The sequence below is a fragment of the Myxine glutinosa genome, chromosome 5, assembly GCF_964187855.1.
Source record: "Myxine glutinosa chromosome 5, kmMyxGlut1.1, whole genome shotgun sequence".
Lineage (NCBI taxonomy): Eukaryota > Metazoa > Chordata > Myxini > Myxiniformes > Myxinidae > Myxine > Myxine glutinosa.
The window spans coordinates 191,719,434-191,742,787 of record NC_136265.1 but is presented as its reverse complement, the minus strand read 5'-3'; the positions used below and the strand labels follow the sequence as shown (position 1 = coordinate 191,742,787).

At 46.3% G+C, this 23,354-nt stretch overlaps 1 protein-coding gene across 7 annotated transcripts in view; it reads left to right on the top strand.

Moving 5' to 3' along the window:
* Positions 1–23,354, top strand: part of LOC137426563 (UTP--glucose-1-phosphate uridylyltransferase) — a 55,237-nt gene that overhangs the window by 11,194 nt on the left and 20,689 nt on the right. For 3 of the 7 annotated variants that reach the window (XR_013623651.1, XM_078779284.1, XM_078779282.1), the window contains exons 2-7: positions 3,970–4,058; positions 4,335–4,485; positions 7,395–7,499; positions 18,015–18,200; positions 21,864–21,997; positions 22,143–22,305. Coding sequence is in view for 6 of the 7 variants with exons in the window: in XM_078779282.1 (XP_078635408.1) it covers positions 3,970–4,058; positions 4,335–4,485; positions 7,395–7,499; positions 18,015–18,200; positions 21,864–21,997; positions 22,143–22,305 (828 nt within the window). In the remaining variant the exon portion in view is untranslated. Of the gene's footprint in view, positions 1–3,969; positions 4,059–4,334; positions 4,486–7,394; positions 7,500–17,957; positions 18,201–21,863; positions 21,998–22,142; positions 22,306–23,354 lie in introns of all 7 variants that reach the window. The other 4 variants (XM_078779283.1, XM_078779286.1, XM_078779281.1 and 1 more) reach the window with 2 other exon arrangements.

Sequence of the window (23,354 nt, the reverse complement as noted above, 5' to 3'; positions counted from 1 at the left end):
CAAAAGAGCGCGCACAGCTGTAAGGACGAAGGACGGGAACAGCGGTGAGTTTGAGGTGAAGGTGGGAGTGCATCAGGGGTCGGTTCTAAGTCCACTACTATTTGTAGCTGTGATGGAGGTGCTGGCTCAGAACGTAAAGGAGGGTTTACCGTGGGAGTTGTTGTATGCAGATGATCTGGTGTTGATTGCGGAAAGTATGGATGGACTGAAGGAAAAGATGAACACGTGGAAGGAATGTATGGAGACAAAAGGTCTGAAGGTGAATATCGGAAAGACAAAGGTGATGGCAAGTGGTACAGCATGTGGTGAGGTGGAAAGAACTGGGAAGTGGCCCTGTGCTGTGTGTAGGAAGGGTGTCGGAGTGAACTCAATTCAGTGTACAATGTGCGCTGAGTGGGTTCATCAAAAATGTAGTGGTCTGAGAGGGTCATTAACCAGTGTGGGAGCTACATTCAAATGTAAGGTGTGCACAGAGGGAGCTGCAGATGGAGGAAATGTTGAGCTGGATCTTGGAGACGGCGTGAAGCTGGAAGGTGTGAAAACATTTTGCTACCTCGGAGACATGCTGAATGGAGAAGGTGGATCAGACTCTGCAACGTTTTTTTTTTTTTTTTTGTATACAGAGTCGAGGCTCGTGAAAGAGCTAACATTTATCAAACAAACAAATCAAACAAACAAGCAAACAAAGTATATAAAAAGGGGAGCGGTCGACAAGATGGGGAGAGAAGGGGAGGAAGCACACACACACAACATTTGAGAGCAGGTACATCGGGAGATGTTTTTGGAGGGAGAGGGCCTGGGGGGAGGCAGGATAGGTATAAAACGCAAGGACACCAAGGACTTCCAGGAAAGAAGTCAAAAGTCACCTAAAAAAAGTGGATTTGGGGTGAAATTAGCGGGGGTAGAAAAGATCAAGGTTTTGGATTGGGGAAGATAAGAGATGGTGGTGAACAGCCGTTTTAAAGACCTGGAGGGAGGAGTGGGATTGAAGAGAGTGAGGGAGTTTGTTCCAGAGGCGGGAGAAAAGAGGAATGAAGGAGTGAAGGTGAGCAGAGAGTCTTGATTTTGGCAGTTTAACCATAAGAGGGTTGCAGGCAGATCTTGTGCGACCTGCAGGGATATTTGGGGGACAGAGCCCCTGAGAGAGAGAGCTGGGGGAGAAGGTTGCTTCTACGGAGTCGGTAGAAGGTTGCTTCTACGGTTGCTCGAGTGAGATGTGCATGGAAGAAGTTTCGGGAATTGAGTTGCGTGCTGATGATGAGGGGAGTGTCGTTGAAGCTGAAGGGAAAGGTGTTTGCTGCATGTGTGAGAAGTGTTATGATTTATGGGAGCGAGACATGGGTAATGAACGTAGAGCAGCAACGAAGGTTGGAAAGGGTGGAAATGCGAATGGTTCGACGGATGTGCGGAGTATCGTTGAGAGAGAGGAAGACAAATGATGAATTGCGAAAGATGATGGGAATAGAGCCTGTGATTGATGCTGTGAAGAGGAACAGGTTGAGATGGTTTGGTCATGTGTTGAGGAAGGATGAAAGTGACTGGTTGAGAAGAGTGATGGAAATGAATGTAGAAGGAAGTAGAAGACGGGGAAGACCGAGAAAGACTTGGCTAAAGATGGTGGAAGAAGAAATGCGGGCAAGGGGGTTAACAAGGAGAGATGCAGAAAATAGGGCAAAATGGAGAAGATTGTCATGGGGACCGCAAGGCTAACCCCCGCTCTAGCAGGGAAAATGGCCTTTAAAATGCATGTTGTTGTTGTTGTTGTTGTAGATCATAGTGGATCACCGCAGCAGATTTCAGTAGATGTAGATCATAGTAGATCGCCGCAGTAGATTTCAGTTGATGTAGATCATAGTAGATCACTGCAGTAGATTTCAGTCGATGTAGATCATAGTAGATCGCCGCAGTAGATTTCAGTTGATGTAGATCGCCGCAGTAGATTTCAGTTGATGTAGATCATAGTAGATCACTGCAGTAGATTTCAGTCGATGTAGATCATAGTAGATCGCCGCAGTAGATTTCAGTTGATGTAGATCGCCGCAGTAGATTTCAGTTGATGTAGATCATAGTAGATCACTGCAGTAGATTTCAGTCGATGTAGATCATAGTAGATCGCCGCAGTAGATTTCAGTTGATGTAGATCACCGCAGAAGATTTCAGTCGATGTAGATCATAGTAGATCACCGCAGCAGATTTGTGTAGGTGTAGATCATAGTAGATCGCCGCAGTAGATTTCAGTTGATGTAGATCATAGTAGATTTCAGTCGATGTAGATCATAGTAGATCACTGCAGTAGATTTCAGTCGATGTAGATCATAGTAGATCACTGCAGTAGATTTCAGTTGATGTAGATCATTGTAGATCACTGCAGTATATTTCAGTTGATGTAGATCATTGTAGATCACTGCAGTAGATTTCAGTCGATGTAGATCATAGTAGATCACTGCAGTAGATTTCAGTCGATGTCGATCATCGTAGATCACCGCAGTAGCTTTCAGTCGATGTAGATCATAGTAGATCACTGCAGTATATTTCAGTTGATGTAGATCATAGTAGATCACTGCAGTAGATTTCAGTCGATGTAGATCATAGTAGATCACCGCAGTAGATTTCAGTCGATGTAGATCATAGTAGATCACCACAGTAGATTTCAGTTGATGTAGATCATAGTAGATCACCGCAGTAGATTTCAGTCGATGTAGATCATAGTAGATCACTGCAGTAGATTTCAGTCGATGTAGATCATAGTAGATCACCGCAGCAGATTTCAGTCGATGTAGATCATAGTAGATCACCGCAGTAGATTTCAGTTGATGTAGATCATAGTAGATCACTGCAGTAGATTTCAGTCGATCACCGACTATGACCACAGTGAACACGAAAATCAAAATATCGCGCTCCTTAGTGAGCGGGGCCCCCGGTTCAACATAAAAAGTGCTATTGTTCTACAATTGGTAAAACATATCTCCATAGAAATACCAAGCAATAAAAACTGACCTGCGCTCTTACCTCGTATTCATCTTTTGATCTGAAATCCAAATTTATTGAGTATATAGCAATAGTAACAAATGTGACTTCACCGTTTCAATACTTATGGAGGCCACTGGATATGCAACAAGAGCAAAAAGTTTTAATTAAAACAAAAGCCGCGTCGATGTTACGCAATGCCAAGATTCAGCTGTGCCTATAACGTCGATGTTATAGGCACAGGACATTCCTATTGATTCGATTACTTGATGTTATTTTTGTGCAAAGTGAAAATATATCTCGGCAAATCCCCGTGTGTGGCGACGAATTTTAAATATATCTCGGCATTTTCCCGTCTGTTATTTCAGGCGGTGTATGACTGACCATGCCGCGATTTAACAAAAAAAAATCTCGGCAATTTCCCGTGTGTGGCGACACGTGAACGAAGCTATGCTCCTCTCTCCACATTATTGTGACGACGTATAAATTAAATATTTAATCGTGACGATTGTCATCAAATGGACGAATTTTTAATATATCTCGGCATTTTCCCGTCTCTTATTTCGGGCGGTGTATGACTGACCATGCCGCGATTTAAACAAAATATATATATCTCGGCATTTTCCCGTCTCTTATTTCGGGCGGTGTATGACTGACCATGCCGCGATTTAAAAAATATATATCTCAATGGACTTGAAGTTACAGGCCTTTGAGAATTCATTTCGTTCTATAAAGGGCAACTTTCATTGGATTTTCCTCACGTTTTTTTTCAACCGAGTCTAAAACTATGTTAGCGACTGTGAAAAATGAAATGATATATCGAACTTGATTTGAAAGAAAACTGTGTGAGAGAGCAAGACACCACGGGCCTACAAAACAGGCCTCAAAGCTATGCGAGTTAATAAAATGGTGGATATTTGTTTATATGAAGCCTCTCCCACAATGGGTGGAGCTATGGTTCCCAGAATGGGTGGAGCTTTGAGGTTTTGTCTTCTCTGCAAGAACAACAAGAACAACAAGAAGAAGAAGAAGAACAACAAGAACAACAGCAGAGGGCACTCTATGAGCAGCGTCTGCGACGCGGCTAAAAAGTGAGAATTTATCACCATGCCCTTTTACCTATCCATGTATGTTCAATATAAGCTCTTCCCTCACCTTCTCTTGCTCTTCTCTTCTCCAAACCCCATTCACTTCCTCCACAGCCTCCCTAACCATTAACTTCCCTTTCTCCCCTGTCGTACTTCCTTCATGTTTGTCTCTTCAAATGGGGTTTCTCAATTTGTCTTTCCTTGCTTCCCCTTCTTTTGCCTACTTTATAAATAAATGGACATTTATCCTCATGTTAAATATCTGTCTGACCCTCGCAGGTGCATTAAAATAGCAATGGAGGCCAACGTTGTCATGGGGCAGATGGAAAGGCCGGCGGAGATGTGCTTGGAAGTCCAGCATGACATTGAAGTTGCAATGGAGAAAGAACTGAACGAGCTTGTGATTGCAACAGCTGCTGCCAAGCAGGAGGTAATCGTAGCAGACCTTCGGATTCAGACCTGTACTTTATGTTGACTTATTGATGACAGTATTATTATTTATTATTATTATTGAATGACCCTTTTCTCTCTCTCTCTGTCTCTCTGTCTCTCTGTATCTCTCTCTGTCTCTCTCTCTCTCTCTCTCTCTCTCTCTCTCTGTCTCTGTCTCTGTCTCTCTCTCTTGCTCCATTGTTCCATTGTTCCATTGTTCCACTTGTACAACTTATCTAGAAGGTCATTTCACCTTTGTAGATCTTTTGATCAAACGATCTCACTCGGACGTTCGAAAACTCAACTTTAATCACAGCATTCGCTTTTTTCATTCTCACTTAAGAGGAATGAATTCTACTTCCAAACTCTCTGTACCTGCAAAGACACTTATAATTATCAATCCATCGGATACAGGTGTTGGTATTGCCATTTGGCGCACAGACCTTTGCAAATAAGAAGAAGCTTTTTGGAAACTTGCCGTCACTGGTGTTTACGTGAAGATCACAAAGACATCACCTTCAGAACCAAAAAACTTGTCAAGAAGACTTTTAATGATTTTATTTCGAAACAGGAATTTCCACCTTGGAACTGAATAAGAAGTTGGAACCACATTTTCAGAACTTGAAGAATGTCACACAACCCATTAATTCACAATGAAATTAATATGAGCCACCCTATTGTTTCCGCATGGAGTTGTTTGAGGTCACTACATAGATGAAAGCATCGGATAATCCAGCAGTAGATGCGCATCACTCCGATCATCACACTATGACGTACATTCTGCAGTAAATCATATTGCTACGTCCCTATCTCCCCTTCTGTGTCCTTCCCCTCCCCTCCCCCATCCTATTCTCTTCTCTCTTCCTTAATGTAATCCCGTCCCTGCCCGCGGCTCTCACGTCCCTGCCCGCGGCTCTCCCGTCCCTGCCCGCGGCTCTCCCGTCCCTGCCCGCGGCTCTCCCGTCCCTGCCCGCGACTCTCCCGTCCCTGCCCGCGGCTCTCCCGTCCCTGCCCGCGGCTCTCCCGTCCCTGCCCGCGGCTCTCCCGTCCCTGCCCACGGCTCTCCCGTCCCTGCCCGCGGCTATCCCGTCCCTGCCCGCGGCTCTCCCGTCCCTGCCCGCAGCTCTCCCGTCCCTGCCCGCGGCTCTCCCGTCCCTGCCCACGGCTCTCCCGTCCCTGCCCGCGGCTCTCCCGTCCCTGCCCGCGGCTATCCCGTCCCTGCCCGCGGCTATCCCGTCCCTGCCCACGGCTCTCCCGTCCCTGCCCGCGGCTCTCCCGTTCTTCCGCGCGCAGCTCTCCCGTTCCTCCGCGCGCGTCTCTCCCGTTCTTCCGCGCACCTCTCCCGTTCCTCCGCGCACCTCTCCCGTTCCTCCGCGCACCTCTCCCGTTCCTCCGCGCACCTCTCCCGTTCCTCCGCGCACCTCTCCCGTTCCTCCGCGCACCTCTCCCGTTCCTCCGCGCACCTCTCCCGTTCCTCCGCGCACCTCTCCCGTTCCTCCGCGCACCTCTCCCGTTCCTCCGCGCACCTCTCCCGTTCCTCCGCGCACCTCTGCTGTTCCTCCACGCACCTTTCCTGTTCCTCCACGCACCTCTCCTGGTCCTCCGCACGCCTCCCCCGTCCATCCGCGCACCTCTCCTGTTCCTCCACACACCTCTCCCGTCCCTCCGCGCACCTTTCCTGTTCCTCCACACACCTTTCCTGTTCCTACGCACGCCTCTCCCGTCCCTCCGCGCACCTCTCCTGTTCCTCCACGCACCTTTCCTGTTCCTCTGCACGCCTCTCCCGTCCCTCCGTGTTCGGCTCTCCCGTCCCTCTGCGCACCTCTCCTGTTCCTCCACACACCTCTCCTGTCCCTCCTCGTACTTCTCCTGTCCCTCCGCGTGTGGCTCCTCTGTCCTCTACCTTACAACTCCTATACCTGTTCCTCCGTGTGCTTCTCCTGTCCCTCCGTGCACCTCTCCTGTCCCTCCGCATGTGGCTCGTCTGTCCTCTACCTTACAACTCCTACCACCTCTCCTGTGTTTCTTAATGTGTATTTTGAAAGACGAAAGTATGGAGAAATCTGATTGGCTAATCACTGATGCTGGAGATGGCAGGATCTCCCTTTCCTTCTCCAAATAACACAGAAGCAAGATTTTTTATTTTGTTTTGGAAAACGACAATTATTTTACCCCTGGTTGTTGTAGTTGGCTCTTTTTATCCCTGCAGATTTCTATCGTCCATAACCTAAGTGAAATAAATGTACCACTATGTAATATTTTGAGATGTGATGGTGCTCCAAAACTCCCCATCAAAATGCACACAAGATAACATCCCTGCATGGACACAGTAAACCATGTGTTTCTGATAAACAGAAGAGTTGTTGATAATGATGATGAAAAGATGCCATGTGGGTGTAGTTAACGTTCATTACATATGTCCTGAGAGGACCACCGAGATATTTATTCCATTCCTAATTCCAAAAACGGGATTTGAAGCATTTCTCCTGAAGGTATGTCAGGTCAAATTGGTTGGACTTCCGTTCCATCATGTCCTTTGGCAACCTACACCATCAATAATGACTTTGTGACAAGAGGCCTCATGAAACTTTGTCACTATTTTTGAACAAACTGTCTTTCTTTGAACTATTATTGGATGATTATGATGATGATGAGGTTTCATTAAAATCTCTGACCTCTGAATTTGTAATTTTGCCATTTTCATTTGTATTTGTATTTAATTTGTGCAAACTGTAATGGAGTCTCAAAGGATAAAGGATCACGCTTGCACTTTAATCATTGTGTGGAATTTCTTATTTTTTGATGGATTGTTCTCACAATGGAAACTGGTAGTAATTTGAAGGGTTCGTGAGTTCATCATTTGTCACAGGTTTATTTATTTAACGTGTTGCTCTTTCTCACTCGCAGAAAATGGAGACCGATTTGAAAGACTTCCAAGCAGAGTTTGCAAGGTTTCTGGAACACAGGCCTCATGTCGATTGGGGGGAAATAGAGAAACTACCCAACGGAGCCGTGAGTTCTTCTTTTTATTGTTATTATTATTATTATTATTATTATTATTATTACGAGCAGGGGCAGGGATGTGTGGAACATCTGCGCAATGTAAAATGTCACTTCCAAGTCCTCAACTGCCCCCCCACCCTCACAAACCCAAGTCATCAATCCCCCTCCCAACTCTTCCCAGCCCCAACCTGTCCCATCTTTGCTCCCCTCCAAACCCCAACTCTTGTCCTGCCCTGCTCACCCTCTTCTCGCTCATGAAAGCAAATGGACATTCCCACATCAAAACAGCAGAATATTTAACGCTTTCCTCTCTCCTATCATGCGATCATTGACTTCACAGAAACCACGATCGAAACGAGCTCCTACATGCCATTACCCATCACAGTCGCCTGTCCAACTCAATCCCACAAAATATGCTGAAACGCTATGGATTTGTAACTGTCCAGGGACCATGAACAGGCTAATTGTGCCAATAAACGACCCAAAGCCAATTATCTTCCTGATGCATATCCAGGAGGAATAGAGCCTGTGATTGATGCTGTGAAGAGAAACAGGTTGAGATGGTTTGGTCTTGTGTTGAGGAAGGATGAAAGTGACTGGTTGAGAAGAGTGATAGAAATGAATGTAGAAGGAAGTAGAGGACGGGGAAGACCGAGAAAGACTTGGCTAAAGATGGTGGAAGAAGAAATGCGGGCAAGTGGGTTAACAAGGGGAGATGCAGAAAATAGGGCAAAATGGAGAAGATCGTCATGGGGACCGCAAGGCTGACCCCCGCTCTAGCAGGGAAATGGCCTTAAAATGCATGTTGTTGTTGTGTATGCATATCCAGTCCCTTCAGAAAGTATTCACACCCCTCGACCTTTTCACATGTCAAGGGGTGTGAATACTTTCTGAAGGCACACAGCAACAACAACAACAACAACAACATGCATTTTAAGGCCATTTTCCCTGCTAGAGCGGGGGTTAGCCTTGCGGTCCCCATGACGATCTTCTCCATTTTGCCCTATTTTCTGCATCTCTCCTTGTTAACCCCCTTGCCCGCATTTCTGCTTCCACCATCTTTAGCCACGTCTTTCTCGGTCTTCCCCGTCCTCTACTTCCTTCTACATTCATTTCCATCACTCTTCTCAACCAGTCACTTTCATCCTTCCTCAACACATGACCAAACCATCTCAAACTGTTTCTCTTCACAGCATCCATCACAGGCTCTATTCCCATCATCTTTCGCAATTCATCATTCGTCTTCCTCTCTCTCAACGATTCTCCACGCATCCACCGAAGCATTCGCATTTCCACCCTTTCCAGCCTTCGTTGCTGCTCTACATTCATTACCCATGTCTCGCTCCCATAAATCATAACACTTCTCACACATGCAGCATACACCTTTCCCTTCAGCTTCAACGACACTCCCCTCCTCATCAGCACGCCACTCAGTTCCCGAAACTTCTTCCATGCACATCTCACTCTTGCAACCGTTGCCGAGTCTGATCCACCTTCTCCATTCAGCATGTCTCCTAGGTAGCAAAATGTTTTCACACCTTCCAGCTTCACGCCGTCTCCCAGATCCAACTCAACATTTCCTCCTTCTGCAGCTCCCTTTGTGCACACCTTACATTTGAATGTAGCTGCCACACTGGTTAATGACCCTCTCAGACCACTACATTTTTGATGAACCCACTCAGCGCACATTGTACATTGAATGGAGTTCACTCCGACACCCTTCCTGCACACAGCACAGGGCCACTTCCCAGTTCTTTCCACCTCACCACATGCTTTACCACTTGCCATCACCTTCGTCTTTCCTATATTCACTTTCTGAAGGCACACATCGTTAAAAGTAAATAACGACGGATATTTTCTTTCACAATCTCGTGAGCTTAACGGAAGTCCTCTTTACCTCTTTTTCGCACTATTAGAGCTATTCGATCGTGATTTTGTTTACTTTTTAGCAATCGTACAGGGGTGCAATTTATATGTCCTCATTTGCTATATTTACCCGCGCCTGAGGAGACGGTATTGCATTTGAGTCCGTTTGCTTGTCTTTGTTTGTTTGTCTGTGTTTGTTTGTTTGTCTGTTTGTCTGTTTGTCCACACAGAATAAATATGATTTTCTCTGCAACCGTTGGTCTGATTGACAGGAAATTTTCACCACAGGTGCAACTCCACCTGTATAATTTTTCAATGATAATTTTGGCGTCATAGGTCATGTGGTTCGGCCGCCATCTTGGAAAAACCGAAAAAATTTCCACCTCTATATATCTGAAAGTGCTGAATAGAAAAAATTGAGACATGGCTCATTGTAAATAACTCTCCATGGGGAATAAAATAGGTTAATGATGATGTCATAGGTGCTTCCATTATGACGTCATAATTCGACAAGTACAAAACTTCATCCTATCAAGATGAAATTTCTTGAGCGCCATGTTGGCATAAACTGGTGGAGGAAAAAGATAATAATGACGTCATCGGTCACGTGGTTCGGTCGCCATCTTGGAAAAACAGAAAAACTTTGCACCTCTATATCTCTGAAAGTGCTGAATAGAAAAAATTGAGACATGGCTCATGGTAAAGAACTCTCCATGGGGAATAAAATAGGTTAATGATGATGTCATAGGTGCTTCCATTATGACGTCATAATTCGACAAGTACAAAACTTCATCCAATCAAGATGAAATTTCTTCAGCATAATACAACAACACACAACAACAGTCATTTTAAGGCCATTTTCCCTGCAAGAGCGGGGGTTAGCCTTGCGGTCCCCATGACAATCTTCTCCAAATTGGCATGGTTCTATTTTTGAGGCAATGTTTTTATGGCCGGATGCCCTTCCTGACGCCAACCCTTTGAGTCGCCTCTTACGACACGCAGGGATACGCAGGGATTCTTCAGCATAATCTAGGAATAAATTTGCTTAGAAAAAAATAATAATGACGTCATCGGTCACATGGGTCGGGCGCCATATTGTTTTAACACAAAAGCCTTAGAAACACTGAAAATACATCCTGGTGAGGGTTTGCAATCTCTGATTGCTCTTTCTTGTTCTGTATGTTTTTACTGATGTGCCTGCAAAATAACAAATGAAATGAAAACACAAATACCTTTATAATGATCCTTTATTTTATGGTCGCTGGTCTAGTGGTTTAAGAGTAAATATTCGGAAATAATAGTGAAGGACCTGCGTAACTTGCACGGTAAAAGCCCTACTTGAGAGAATGCCACATAGTTATTTCAGTGGTCTGGAGACAACAGATTGTTTCCTGGATCACTGAGGCCTATCTTCACAAGACTTGTGACGCCTTTCAACTCAAAATCCTTTTAACTGTCACTTTGGTCATTTTACACTGAAGGGAAAACTTGTAAGGGAGGGCATGGCGATTGTGAATATGACAGCTCCGAGGATGTCTTTGGCTTCGCATATCAGTAAGCACCAACATGGCGGCTGTGGTATAGAAATTGTAGGTGGAGTCAGTCGAACTGCCCAACCAATGGGTGGAAGAGAATGTTACACACAACAGAAAACGAAGAAGGTATTATTATATAGATTACTAGCAGAAGTACCCGGCATTGCCGGGCGGGGGAGGGGAGGGGGGATGGGAACGGGGGGGAGGGGAGAAGAGGGGGAGGGGGAGAGGTGGAGAAGAGGGGGAGGGGGAGAAGAGGGGGGATGGGGAGGGGGGTGGGAGGGATGGGAGGGGGGAGAGGGGGAGGGTGAGGGATGGGAGGGGGGAGGGCGAGGGGGGGAGGGTGAGGGATGGGAGGGGGAGGGCGAGGGGGAAAGGGGGGTGGGGCGAGGGGGGAGGGGGAAGGGGAGGGCCAGTCAACAATGACGTTGCAGTTCTCATGGTCGGAGAGCAGCACAACAATCGCGACATCGTCCTGCATCTTCGCAAGAGCACGAAGCGGATTTTGGAGACTCACCGATCCTGTGACCCACGCCCTCCAGCACCGGCGTTGCCGGGCGGGGGAAGGGAGACCTGTACTTTCCCAGCCCGTACATTCGCCCTCTCGACTCAAGCTCGTATTCGAAATCGAACGGGGAAAGGGGAAATCCTTCGTATTCGAATTCGTAAACACGAAATATGAATTAAAATTTAATTCATATCGCACAAAATCGACACAAAACACGATCGCATAAAGGTGAAAAAACGCAATTGCTTTTCGCCCTGAATTACGTGCAAACGTGTGACGTGTGACGGGATGGAACATCACGTGATCGCTCTGAGCGAATCAGCGAGCTGTTCTGGCACTGGCTGAGATTAGCGGGTACTTCGCTGAAATGCGCTGAGGTAAATATGAATAAAAAATATGGATCTCGTCAAATATGGTCTCGGCCATGTTCGTCCCAGGCTCAATGGCCATGTCTATGCCAAATATCAAGCACGTGAGCCTCTCCGTTTCGGAGTCTATCGGTAACATAACACACACACACACACACACACACACACACACACACACACACACACACAAACTGTGTTATATATATATATATTGCAGGAGGGGGTGGTGGTCGATTGTGAGGGATCTGAGTGATGTTTAGTGTTGTAGGAGGAGGTGGTGGTCGATTCCAAGGGATCTGAGTGATATATAGTATTGTAGGAGGAGGTGGTGGTCGATTCCAAGGGATCTGAGTGATATATAGTATTGTAGGAGGGTGTGGTGGTCGACTCCAAGGGATCTGAGTGATATATAGTATTGTAGGAGGAGGTGGTGGTCGATTCCAAGGGATCTGAGTGATATATAGTATTGTAGGAGGAGGTGGTGGTCGATTCCAAGGGATCTGAGTGATATATAGTATTGTAGGAGGAGGTGGTGGTCGATTCCAAGGGATCTGAGTGATATATAGTATTGTAGGAGGAGGTGGTGGTCGATTCCGAGGGATCTAAGTGATATATAGCATTGTAGGAGGAGGTGGTGGTCGATTCCAAGGGATCTGAGTGATATATAGTATTGTAGGAGGAGGTGGTGGTCGATTCCGAGGGATCTGAGTGATATATAGTATTGTAGGAGGAGGTGGTGGTCGATTCCAAGGGATCTGGGTGATATTTAGTATTGCAGGAGGAGGTGGTGGTCGATTCCAAGGGATCTGAGTGATATATAGTATTGTAGGAGGAGGTGGTGGTCGATTCCAAGGGATCTGGGTGATATTTAGTATTGTAGGAGGGGGTGGTGGTCGATTCCAAGGGATCTGGGTGATATATAGTATTGCAGGAGGGGGTGGTGGTCGATTCCAAGGGATCTGGGTGATATATAGTATTGTAGGAGGGGGTGGTGGTCGATTCCAAGGGATCTGGGTGATATTTAGTATTGTAGGAGGGGGTGGTAGTCGATTCCAAGGGATCTGGGTGATATTGAGTATTGTAGGAGGGGGTGGTGGTCGATTGTGAGGGATCTGAGTGATATTTAGTATTGCAGGAGGAGGTGGTGGTGGTCGATTGTGAGGGAGCTGAGTAATATATATATATAGTCGCGCGGCAAGGAACATCACGTGATCGCTCTGAGCGATCGATTGCAACTCTGCGTCCTGTCGTGGGCGTGGCCAACGTGGCCTCATGTTCCCAGGTGATTGGCTAACTCGAGCTCGAGAGAGCCATAATGCGCTATGTTATGGCAAAAAATATGAATCTAAAGATGAAAGGGAAAAAAACCTATGTGGTGTGAATGGCAATGTTCGTCGTTTAAATGTGAAAAAAGGCAATTGCTTTTCGCTCTGAAATACGTTGTGAACGCGTCACGGCGTTAATGGCGGCAGGGAACATCACGTGATCGCTCTGAGCGAATCAGCGCGCTGCTCTGCGACCGGTCAGATTCCGTGCATGATATTCCTCGCTGAAATGCGCTGAGGTAAAAATATGGTTAAAAAATATTATGAAATAAATTTTTTCGGTCGGCCATGTTCGTCCCAGGCTCAATGGCCATGTCTATGCCAAATATCAAGCACGTGAGCCTCTCCGTTTCGGAGTCTATCGGTAACATTACACACGCACACACACACACACAAACTGTGTTATATATATATATAGATTTAATTTGTGGGCAAAGTTTCGGCTCATGGAACAGCAATTAACGTTAAAACATGAACTCGATTGGTATTGAAGTTGTTGGTAAAAGTTTAAAGGTTTCAATCCCAGCAATAACCAGGTATGTTTGTAGGTTTGTTAATCGCCATTCTTCTTCATGTGAAGCCTCCGTTTTCATCAAGCTGCTCGTAATGATCGCAAAATGATTGAACTTTTAAACACTCTCTTGATTACTGTTATAGCTTTTGATTCATTTGCGAATGTTTTTGTGAGGTAGCTCATTGAAGCTATACTTTTTTTTGATAAATGGCGGAAGATTTTATTATTGACATTGTTCATATCGCACAAAATCGACACAAAACACGATCGCATAAAGGTGAAAAAACGCAATTGCTTTTCGCCCTGAATTACGTGCAAACGTGTGACGTGTGACGGGATGGAACATCACGTGATCGCTCTGAGCGAATCAGCGAGCTGTTCTGGCACTGGCTGAGATTAGCGGGTACTTCGCTGAAATGCGCTGAGGTAAATATGAATAAAAAATATGGATCTCGTCAAATATGGTCTCGGCCATGTTCGTCCCAGGCTCAATGGCCATGTCTATGCCAAATATCAAGCACGTGAGCCTCTCCGTTTCGGAGTATATCGGTAACATAACACACACACACACACACACACACACACAAACTGTGTTATATATATATATATTGCAGGAGGGGGTGGTGGTCGATTGTGAGGGATCTGAGTGATGTTTAGTGTTGTAGGAGGAGGTGGTGGTCGATTCCAAGGGATCTGAGTGATATATAGTATTGTAGGAGGAGGTGGTGGTCGATTCCAAGGGATCTGAGTGATATATAGTATTGTAGGAGGGTGTGGTGGTCGACTCCAAGGGATCTGAGTGATATATAGTATTGTAGGAGGAGGTGGTGGTCGATTCCAAGGGATCTGAGTGATATATAGTATTGTAGGAGGGGGTGGTGGTCGATTCCAAGGGATCTGGGTGATATTTAGTATTGTAGGAGGGGGTGGTGGTCGATTGTGAGGGATCTGAGTGATATTTAGTATTGCAGGAGGAGGTGGTGGTGGTCGATTGTGAGGGAGCTGAGTAATATATATATATAGTCGCGCGGCAAGGAACATCACGTGATCGCTCTGAGCGATCGATTGCAACTCTGCGTCCTGTCGTGGGCGTGGCCAACGTGGCCTCATGTTCCCAGGTGATTGGCTAACTCGAGCTCGAGAGAGCCATAATGCGCTATGTTATGGCAAAAAATATGAATCTAAAGATGAAAGGGAAAAAAACCTATGTGGTGTGAATGGCAATGTTCGTCGTTTAAATGTGAAAAAAGGCAATTGCTTTTCGCTCTGAAATACGTGTGAACGCGTCACGGCGTTAATGGCGGCAGGGAACATCACGTGATCGCTCTGAGCGAATCAGCGCGCTGCTTTGCGACCGGTCAGATTCCGTGCATGATATTCCTCGCTGAAATGCGCTGAGGTAAAAATATGGTTAAAAAATATTATGAAATAAATTTTTCGGTCGGCCATGTTCGTCCCAGGCTCAATGGCCATGTCTATGCCAAATATCAAGCACGTGAGCCTCTCCGTTTCGGAGTCTATCGGTAACATTACACACGCACACACACACACAAACTGTGTTATATATATATATAGATTTAATTTGTGGGCAAAGTTTCGGCTCATGGAACAGCAATTAACGTTAAAACATGAACTCGATTGGTATTGAAGTTGTTGGTAAAAGTTTAAAGGTTTCAATCCCAGCAATAACCAGGTATGTTTGTAGGTTTGTTAATCGCCATTCTTCTTCATGTGAAGCCTCCGTTTTCATCAAGCTGCTCGTAATGATCGCAAAATGATTGAACTTTTAAACACTCTCTTGATTACTGTTATAGCTTTTGATTCATTTGCGAATGTATCTGTGAGGTAGCTCATTGAAGCTATACTTTTTTTTGATAAATGGCGGAAGATTTTATTATTGACATTGTTCTGCCCCCCCCCCCCCCCCCCACCCGTCAATCCCATTCTTCCTTTACCCCCTTGCTGGAACCAATCCCACCAATGGGTCACCCATTGTTACCATTCGTTCGGGTGGGATAAGACACATGCTAATTGGTGATCTTATATGGGATGAATCGCACTCGCTCTTGTGCAGCTGAAAACATTTGTATTGTGACTGGACGCATCTTGAACTACATTTCCCATTCTTCAATATTCACGTTTTGCTGTCTTCAGAACTGGTGTTCCATGACACAAATAAAAACATACTTTCATGTTATTTTAGGGCCCTAAATTAAAGTGATGTTCCGCTTTCATTTGAATCTTCAACCTCCTTCTTTCCTGTACAGGTTGCTCTGCTGGTTGCATCATTTGCTGGGGGCGCAGTTGTGCCACTGGCGCAGTTCTCCCTGTAGGTTAGAGCAGAAATTTGTAATTTGTCCAGCTTGCCGGCAATGACTTGCCTACTCTTCCCAAAGGACAACGAGGGATCTTTAACATCCACAATGTTGCCAACCAGTCAGTACACCCAGTATAACGTTAATCCGAGGTACGGCACACACATCGATGAATCACCAGGATGACCGTTTATAGCCGGGTCGGGATTCAAACCCAGACTAGACAACAGAGAGGTTAGTGTGTGTACTTCCAGGCCATCCTGCCAGTCCCAAAATTGAACCTGGTATGCTCTTTAAACGATTGCATTTGCTCAGCCATTTAGTGGAACCGAGATGGAACACCAACCACAATAATATGCAACCACAGTGACTGATTGGACAGTCACAATTTTATGAGAAAGGTGACGATTTGTGATGAGTTAAAATATAAACTCGCCGCATGCAAGATCTTCCCTGCGCTTGGGGTCCTCACTGGTCCCACCCCCACGCAGGTGCACCGTAACTCCACGCAGGGTCACCCTACCCCCATGCAGGTCACCCTACCCCCCACGCAGGGTCACCCTACCCCCCACACAGGGTCACCCTACCCCCCACGCAGGGTCACCCTACCCTCCACGCAGGGTCACCCTACCCCCCACGCAGGTCACCCTACCCCCCACGCAGGGTCACCCTACCCCCACGCAGGGTCACCCTACCCCCACGCAGGGTCACCCTACCCCCACGCAGGTCACCCTACCCCCCACGCAGGTCACCCTACCCCCCACGCAGGGTCACCCTACCCCCCATGCAGGGTCACCCTACCCCCCACGCAGGTCACCCTACCCCCCACGCAGGGTCACCCTACCCCCCACGCAGGTCACCCTACCCCCCACGCAGGTCACCCTACCCCCACGCAGGTCACCCTACCCCCCACGCAGGGTCACCCTACCCCCACGCAGGTCACCCTACCCCCCACGCAGGGTCACCCTACCCCCCACGCAGGGTCACCCTACCCCCACGCAGGTCACCCTACCCCCCACGCAGGTCACCCTACCCCCCACGCAGGTCACCCTACCCCCACGCAGGTCACCCTACCCCCCACGCAGGTCACCCTACCCCCCACGCAGGTCACCCTACCCCCCACGCAGGTCACCCTACCCCCCACGCAGGGTCACCCTACCCCCCACGCAGGGTCACCCTACCCCCCACGCAGGGTCACCCTACCCCCACGCAGGTCACCCTACCCCCCACGCAGGGTCACCCTACCCCCCACACAGGGTCACCCTACCCCCCACGCAAGGTCACCCTACCCCCCACACAGGGTCACCCTACCCCCCACGCAGGGTCACCCTACCCCCCACGCAGGTCACCCTACCCCCACGCAGGTTCAACCTTCCCCCCATGCAGGGTGTACATACCCCCCCATGTAGGGTCACCTTACCCCCCATGCAGGGTCACCTTACCCCCCATGCAGGGTCACCTTACCCCCCATGCAGGGTCACCTTGCCCCCCACGCAGGTCACCCTACCCCCCACGCAGGTCACCCTACCCCCCACGCAGGTCACCCTACCCTCCACACAGGTTCACCCTACACCCTGCCTTCCCCCCCATGCAGTCACCCTACCCCCCATGCAGGTTCACCGTAACTCCATCAGGGTCACCCTACCCCCCACGCAGGTTCACCCTACCACTCCCCCTCCCCCCCCCCCCCCATCTCCCCCAATGTGTCACCCTACCCTCCACGCAGGTTCACCCTACCACTCCGCCCCCCCCCCCCCCCAATGCAGTGTCACCCTACCCCCCCCACACAGGTTCACCCTACCCCCATGCAGGGTCCACTCCACACGTGTCCTGTTTGCAATTTCATTATATAATTTTCCTTTTCCCATCATCCTTTGTTTTTGCTTTGTTTACTATTTCAAGGGAGACTGATGAACAACATGTATGTGCTTTGATAGTCAACAACACGAACCAACAATGCTCGTGTTGGTGGTGCTTCTAAAACCATCGTGTTGGTGTTCATGTTGGTGCCGATGCTTGTAAATCTCCTTACTTAGACATGCCAAATGGTGTTAAAGACCATCCCATCTAAGCACTTGGCCAATCCTCCACAGCTGGAATCGTATGGTACACTGCGTGAACGTCCATTGCCCACCAATGTGGCAGCGTTGCTGCAGAAGCTCGTGGTGGTGAAACTGAATGGAGCTCTGGGTTCACACATGGGCTTCCAGGCCCCACATTGTCTCCTTTCTGTTCGTGATGAACACACATTCCTTGACCTCGTTGTCGAGCAGATTGAGGTAAGATCCACTGTCCTTTTCAATACCTCCCTTCAGGGCCCGATTTTTGTTTCACAACAAATATACCATTTGAAATGACTTCTTCACTTCTGTCGTACAAAATGGCAATGTCCGTGTGAGAATTTTCCACAAACTATAAAGCTCGGAATATCAAATTATTGCTCAGAATATCAAAAGTGACGTCACTTCCTCCAACGTCGTTGGTTTCCTTGTCTGAAATTGGGTCGGGCGTTGTCTCGTGTATTATTTGGCGTGTATATGCGTGCGATTACTATCTCCACCACCAAAGGTGGGCGGAGGTAATGTTTTTTTTTTACCCGTTTGTCTGTCTGTCTGTGAACAGGATATCTCAAAAAGTTATGGACAAATTCGGACGAAATTTGGTGGAGAAGGACGAAATCATTCGATTTTGGTGAAGATCCGGATCCGCATCCCAGAATTTTAAAGTGATTCTTCACCATTGAGAGATAGGGCCAAAAACGTCATGGCATGATATCTCAAAAAGTTGTGGAGTTATGACAAAACTACGTGGATGAATTGGTCAGGTGACAACAACAAGGTGATTCGATTTTGGTTCAGGTCCGGATCCCGATCCAGCCTATTGGTGGGTTACAAAACGTAAACTGTTCAGTCTGGCGGAGGTACGCGAGGTACGGAGGTACTCCTCTACAGAGGAGAGGATATTGCATTTGCGTCTGTTTGAGTGCACAGAACGTGAGTATATGTATTAATTATTAAATAAATAAATAAAATTGCATTAGACCCTTTAGTACCTTTATATTAGACCCGATAAGTCCCTTAAGATCCCCAGGACCCTTCAGAACTTTTACAACTGTAAGACCCCCAAAACTCCCATTACTCTTTAGACCCCTACCAGCTTTTAGAACCCTAACAACCTTGAGAACCCTTAGACCCCTAAGAGCCTTTAGGCCTTCAAGATCCGTCAAGACCCCTTATATGCTCTCAGACGCCTTAGAACCCTGAAGACACTCGATCTCCTTTCTGCCTTTTAGACCTTCACACCTTTCAGACCTTTTAATACCATGTAGACCCCTTTGACCTTTAGACTATTTTTAGGTGTTTTAAGACCTTTTGGACCCCTCCAGACAATTCCAACCCTTTCGGCCTTAGATTACAGCCTTTACACCTCCAACCTTTTAAGACGCTTTCAACACTTTCGACCATTTAAACCCTTTAGACCCATTTACACCTTTACAGACCTTTCGACCTGTTTCGACCTTCAGACATTCACACCATTTGTCCTTTCCAACTTTTTAGACCTTTGACATTTACACATTTACAACGAGACCATTTTTTACCTTTCATTTGCAATCGACGACCTTTCATGTAGTCCATCCTTCCATTTATTTGCCACACGAAACAAATCCTGGCGAGAGTCTGCAATCTCCGATTGCTCTTTCTTATTTTGTACTGCAGATCCTCCACGGGCCTTAGATATGATATAACTAAATATACTCTAATTACTGATGAAGATAATCACATCGTCGTGTCCAATGAGATAATGAAATCCATCAGCATTCACCAACACGAGATTCATTAGGAACTCGCCTGTGGGAGATTCATTACCTGCAAAATCGGAGATTTTTCTCGTATATTGGTCAGTTGAGTTTGTTATTCCGTCTGTTTGTCACTCGCCTAATGGTCACAATTCTAAACCGATCGTCACGAAAGTTCACTAAGTTGTAGAGGTCGTCACAATTGAGAAGCCTAATGATTTTGAGGTCAACGGTCATCTGGAGGTCGAAATTTCTAAAATCGCCATTTTTCATCCAATTCATTTGAAAATTGAACAGCACTTGCGTATTAGGTCACTGAATTGGGAAGTCAACTATGTTTTTGGTCATAAGGTCAACTCAAGGTCAAACTTCTAATATCAATTTTCATCTGAAAAAGCATCAATTTTAATCTGACCCGAGCTTTGATTAAGATCGTCAATTATAATCTTGATGAAATGGACAATTTGATGTATCCATGGCAACCATTGTTTTTTTGTGTGTGTGTGTGGGGGGGGGGGGGGGGGGGTGGATTTTGCAAGTATCGTACTCTGCATGATGTCTTGTTGTTTGATTTTTGATTACTAAATGTTTGTTTCAAAACAGATTTTTATTTATTTATGTTGTCCCTCAACTTTCATGGAATTGCTCTGTTTGTCTTGTAAACTGTCTGTGCCAGCAAAATAGATGTTTTGAGATTGCTCCTTCGGCCTCCTCTCGGTTTCTTCGATCATTGTCATTGGCAAATTCCATCTATTTTGTCATCAATCATCTATTCTACATCATTTCATCATCATCATTTCATCATCAATCATCATCTATTTTATTCCATCTATTTTGGCAAATTCCATCTATTTTGTTCATTGTCATCAATCCCACTCCTCCCTCCAGGTCTTTAAAACAGCTGTTCACCACCATCTCTTATCTTCCCCCATCCAAAACCTTGATTTTTTTCTACCCCCGTTAATTCACCCCCGATCCACTTTTTTTTAAAATACCGACTTCTTGCCTGGAAGTCTTAGCAGTGTTCATGTGTTTTTTTTTTTTTACCTCAACCTTCCCTTGCCTCCTCCCCCCAAGCCCTCTCCCTCCCACGGATCTCCCGTTGTCCCTGTTCTCTACTGTTGTACTTGTGTGCTTCCCTCTCTCTCCCCATCTTGTCTCCCGCTGCCTTTATCATATGTCTTATGTGTCGGGTTTTTTTGTGTGATTAATGTTAGCTCTTACACGAGCCTCGATCTTGTACACAAAAAAAAAAAAAAAATCACCAGCCACGTGGGTAAGACTTCAACCTGTAAAACGGACTGGAGTCACCGATGGGGGGCTCAGCCCAGGAGGTATGTAGATCAGGCAGTTGCAAATGGTGGTCTGTACAACATGGTCCCATTATCTTTTTGAGCACACCAATGGCCAACATCTCTTAGAATTTGTCTTCGATGGCCTGCCACAGGTGGTGTAATGCTCCCCTATTATTATCCCGATGCTTTTTGAAAGAAAAAAAAAAACGGGGGGATATTTTAATCAGCTGTCTGTCACGCTTGGTCTTCTTAAACGGTGTGCAGAAATTTACCAAACTTGCTCGTTGTGGTAATCACCACATGGCAAGAAGGTGCGAGAGCAGTGTTATTTTGGTCCAAACCACCGGGGCGGTGTCAAAAGATCAAATACCACAAAAAAAATGCAATTACGGGCACATTTTAAAACATTTTTAAAATGACCTTGTACACGCAATCAACATTGGGGTACGCATGTAATATGTAATAATTTTTTGGGGATTTGACCCCCTTTTCACGCCCCAGGGGGTGGTGATTTATGGTCACAGGGTCAAAACAGGAGAAAAAAAAATTAACCCAAAATTTTATGTTTGGTCATTCCTGGTGGAGGTTTTTTTTCCATCTTTCAACCTTGCTTTCGGTGGAAAGCGTGGGGCTTTGCAATGACGCGTCATCGACTTCGTTGTCGTCACTTTGTGAGAGGCCTAGTCAATCGGCGGCATTCCCTTGATATCATGGAAGCCCTTGTTTTGTTTCCATTGTATTTTGCTCTTTTTTTATTGACATCTTTCAACATTTTTTTTTGAAAGTGCAAGTTGGACATCTTTCTCCCTTTGCTTTCTTTTCCTCCCCCTCATTAATTGCCCACAATTTAGCACTTAAACGTGACTTATGGCTGTGATATACCGCTGGTACTGATGAATTCGTACTTGACGAATGAAGAAACACAAAAGACCCTTCCCAAGTATGGCCATGGAAATGTGCGCATCAAGACCTTCTTGCAAAGCAGGTGTGTTTCTCGAAATAGGTTTGTTTTTGTTCCATCCCAAGTTTCTTGCTTTTTGCACATCAAACACCACAGATTTGAAATTTTCTGCATCTTAGTTATCTAGGCCATAGCTTTCTGTTCAACTAACGAGACTGGTTTTATCCAGATTTCCTCGCATCAACAAAGAGACCTTACTACCTGTGAGCACACCAGATCTCATTTTGAATGGGGCAGATGCTGAATGCTGGCATCTACCTGGTCATGGAGACTTCTATGCATCCTTCGCTCGCTCTGGTCTACTTCAACAATTTCAATCTGAAGGACGGCAGGTGTGCTATTCCGTGATTCCTTCATTTCTCATTGGCTGCCCTCATAAGGTGGTTTTGATGGAAGACGTATGCACTTGTTAACCTGATAAAATTACAAATGCCCATTGTTTCCAATGTTGATTAGTTGAATGAATAGATATGTTCACAGAAAACCCTGGTGTTGGGCTAGCGGCTAGGGTGCCGGCTTAGGATCCTAGGATCCTGGGTTCGAATCCCGGTCGATCGCTGAATTAACGCCAGGGGGGTTGACTCAGCCTGTCATCCTTCCGAGGTCGGCTAATTGAGTACCAGTTCACTGGTAATTCCCTGTTTGTCGTTAAAGGCGGCAAAAAGGGTTGGCGTCAGGAAGGGCATCCGGCCGTAAAACATTGCTTCAAAAAGGGGACCGAAAAACAACAACAACCACGGTTCCCGAAAAAGGCCAACCCCCGCTTTGCGGGGAAAAATGGCCTCTAAAGGTGGTATATATATATACAGAAAATACACACAGAATAACAAATGTGTGTTTGTAAGTTTTGTAAGTTAACTTTCTGTTCTGCTTGCCCAAAGTCAATTTTGAATGTTTTTGGATACATTTCATGAAGGAGCGAACCAATGAAAAATGCTTAATTGCAAGATACCAATCATCTGCACATTAACCTGATGCGTGCACACGTTCACACAAACATGTTATCTCTCTCACTATCTCACTCACACAAACACATCCGCTTTCTCACTATCTCACTCACACAAACACATCCGCTTTCTCACTAACTCGCTCACACAAACACATCCGCTTTCTCACTAACTCGCTCACACAAACACATCCGCTTTCTCACTAACTCGCTCACACAAACACATCCGCTTTCTCACTAATTCACTCACACAAGCACATCCGCTTTCTCATTAACTCGCTCACACAAACACGTCCGCTTTCTCACTAACTCACTCACACAAACACATCCGCTTTCTCACTAACTCACTCACACAAACGCGTTCGCTTTCTCACAAACTCACTCACACAAACACATCCGCTTTCTCACTAACTCGCTCACACAAACACATCCGCT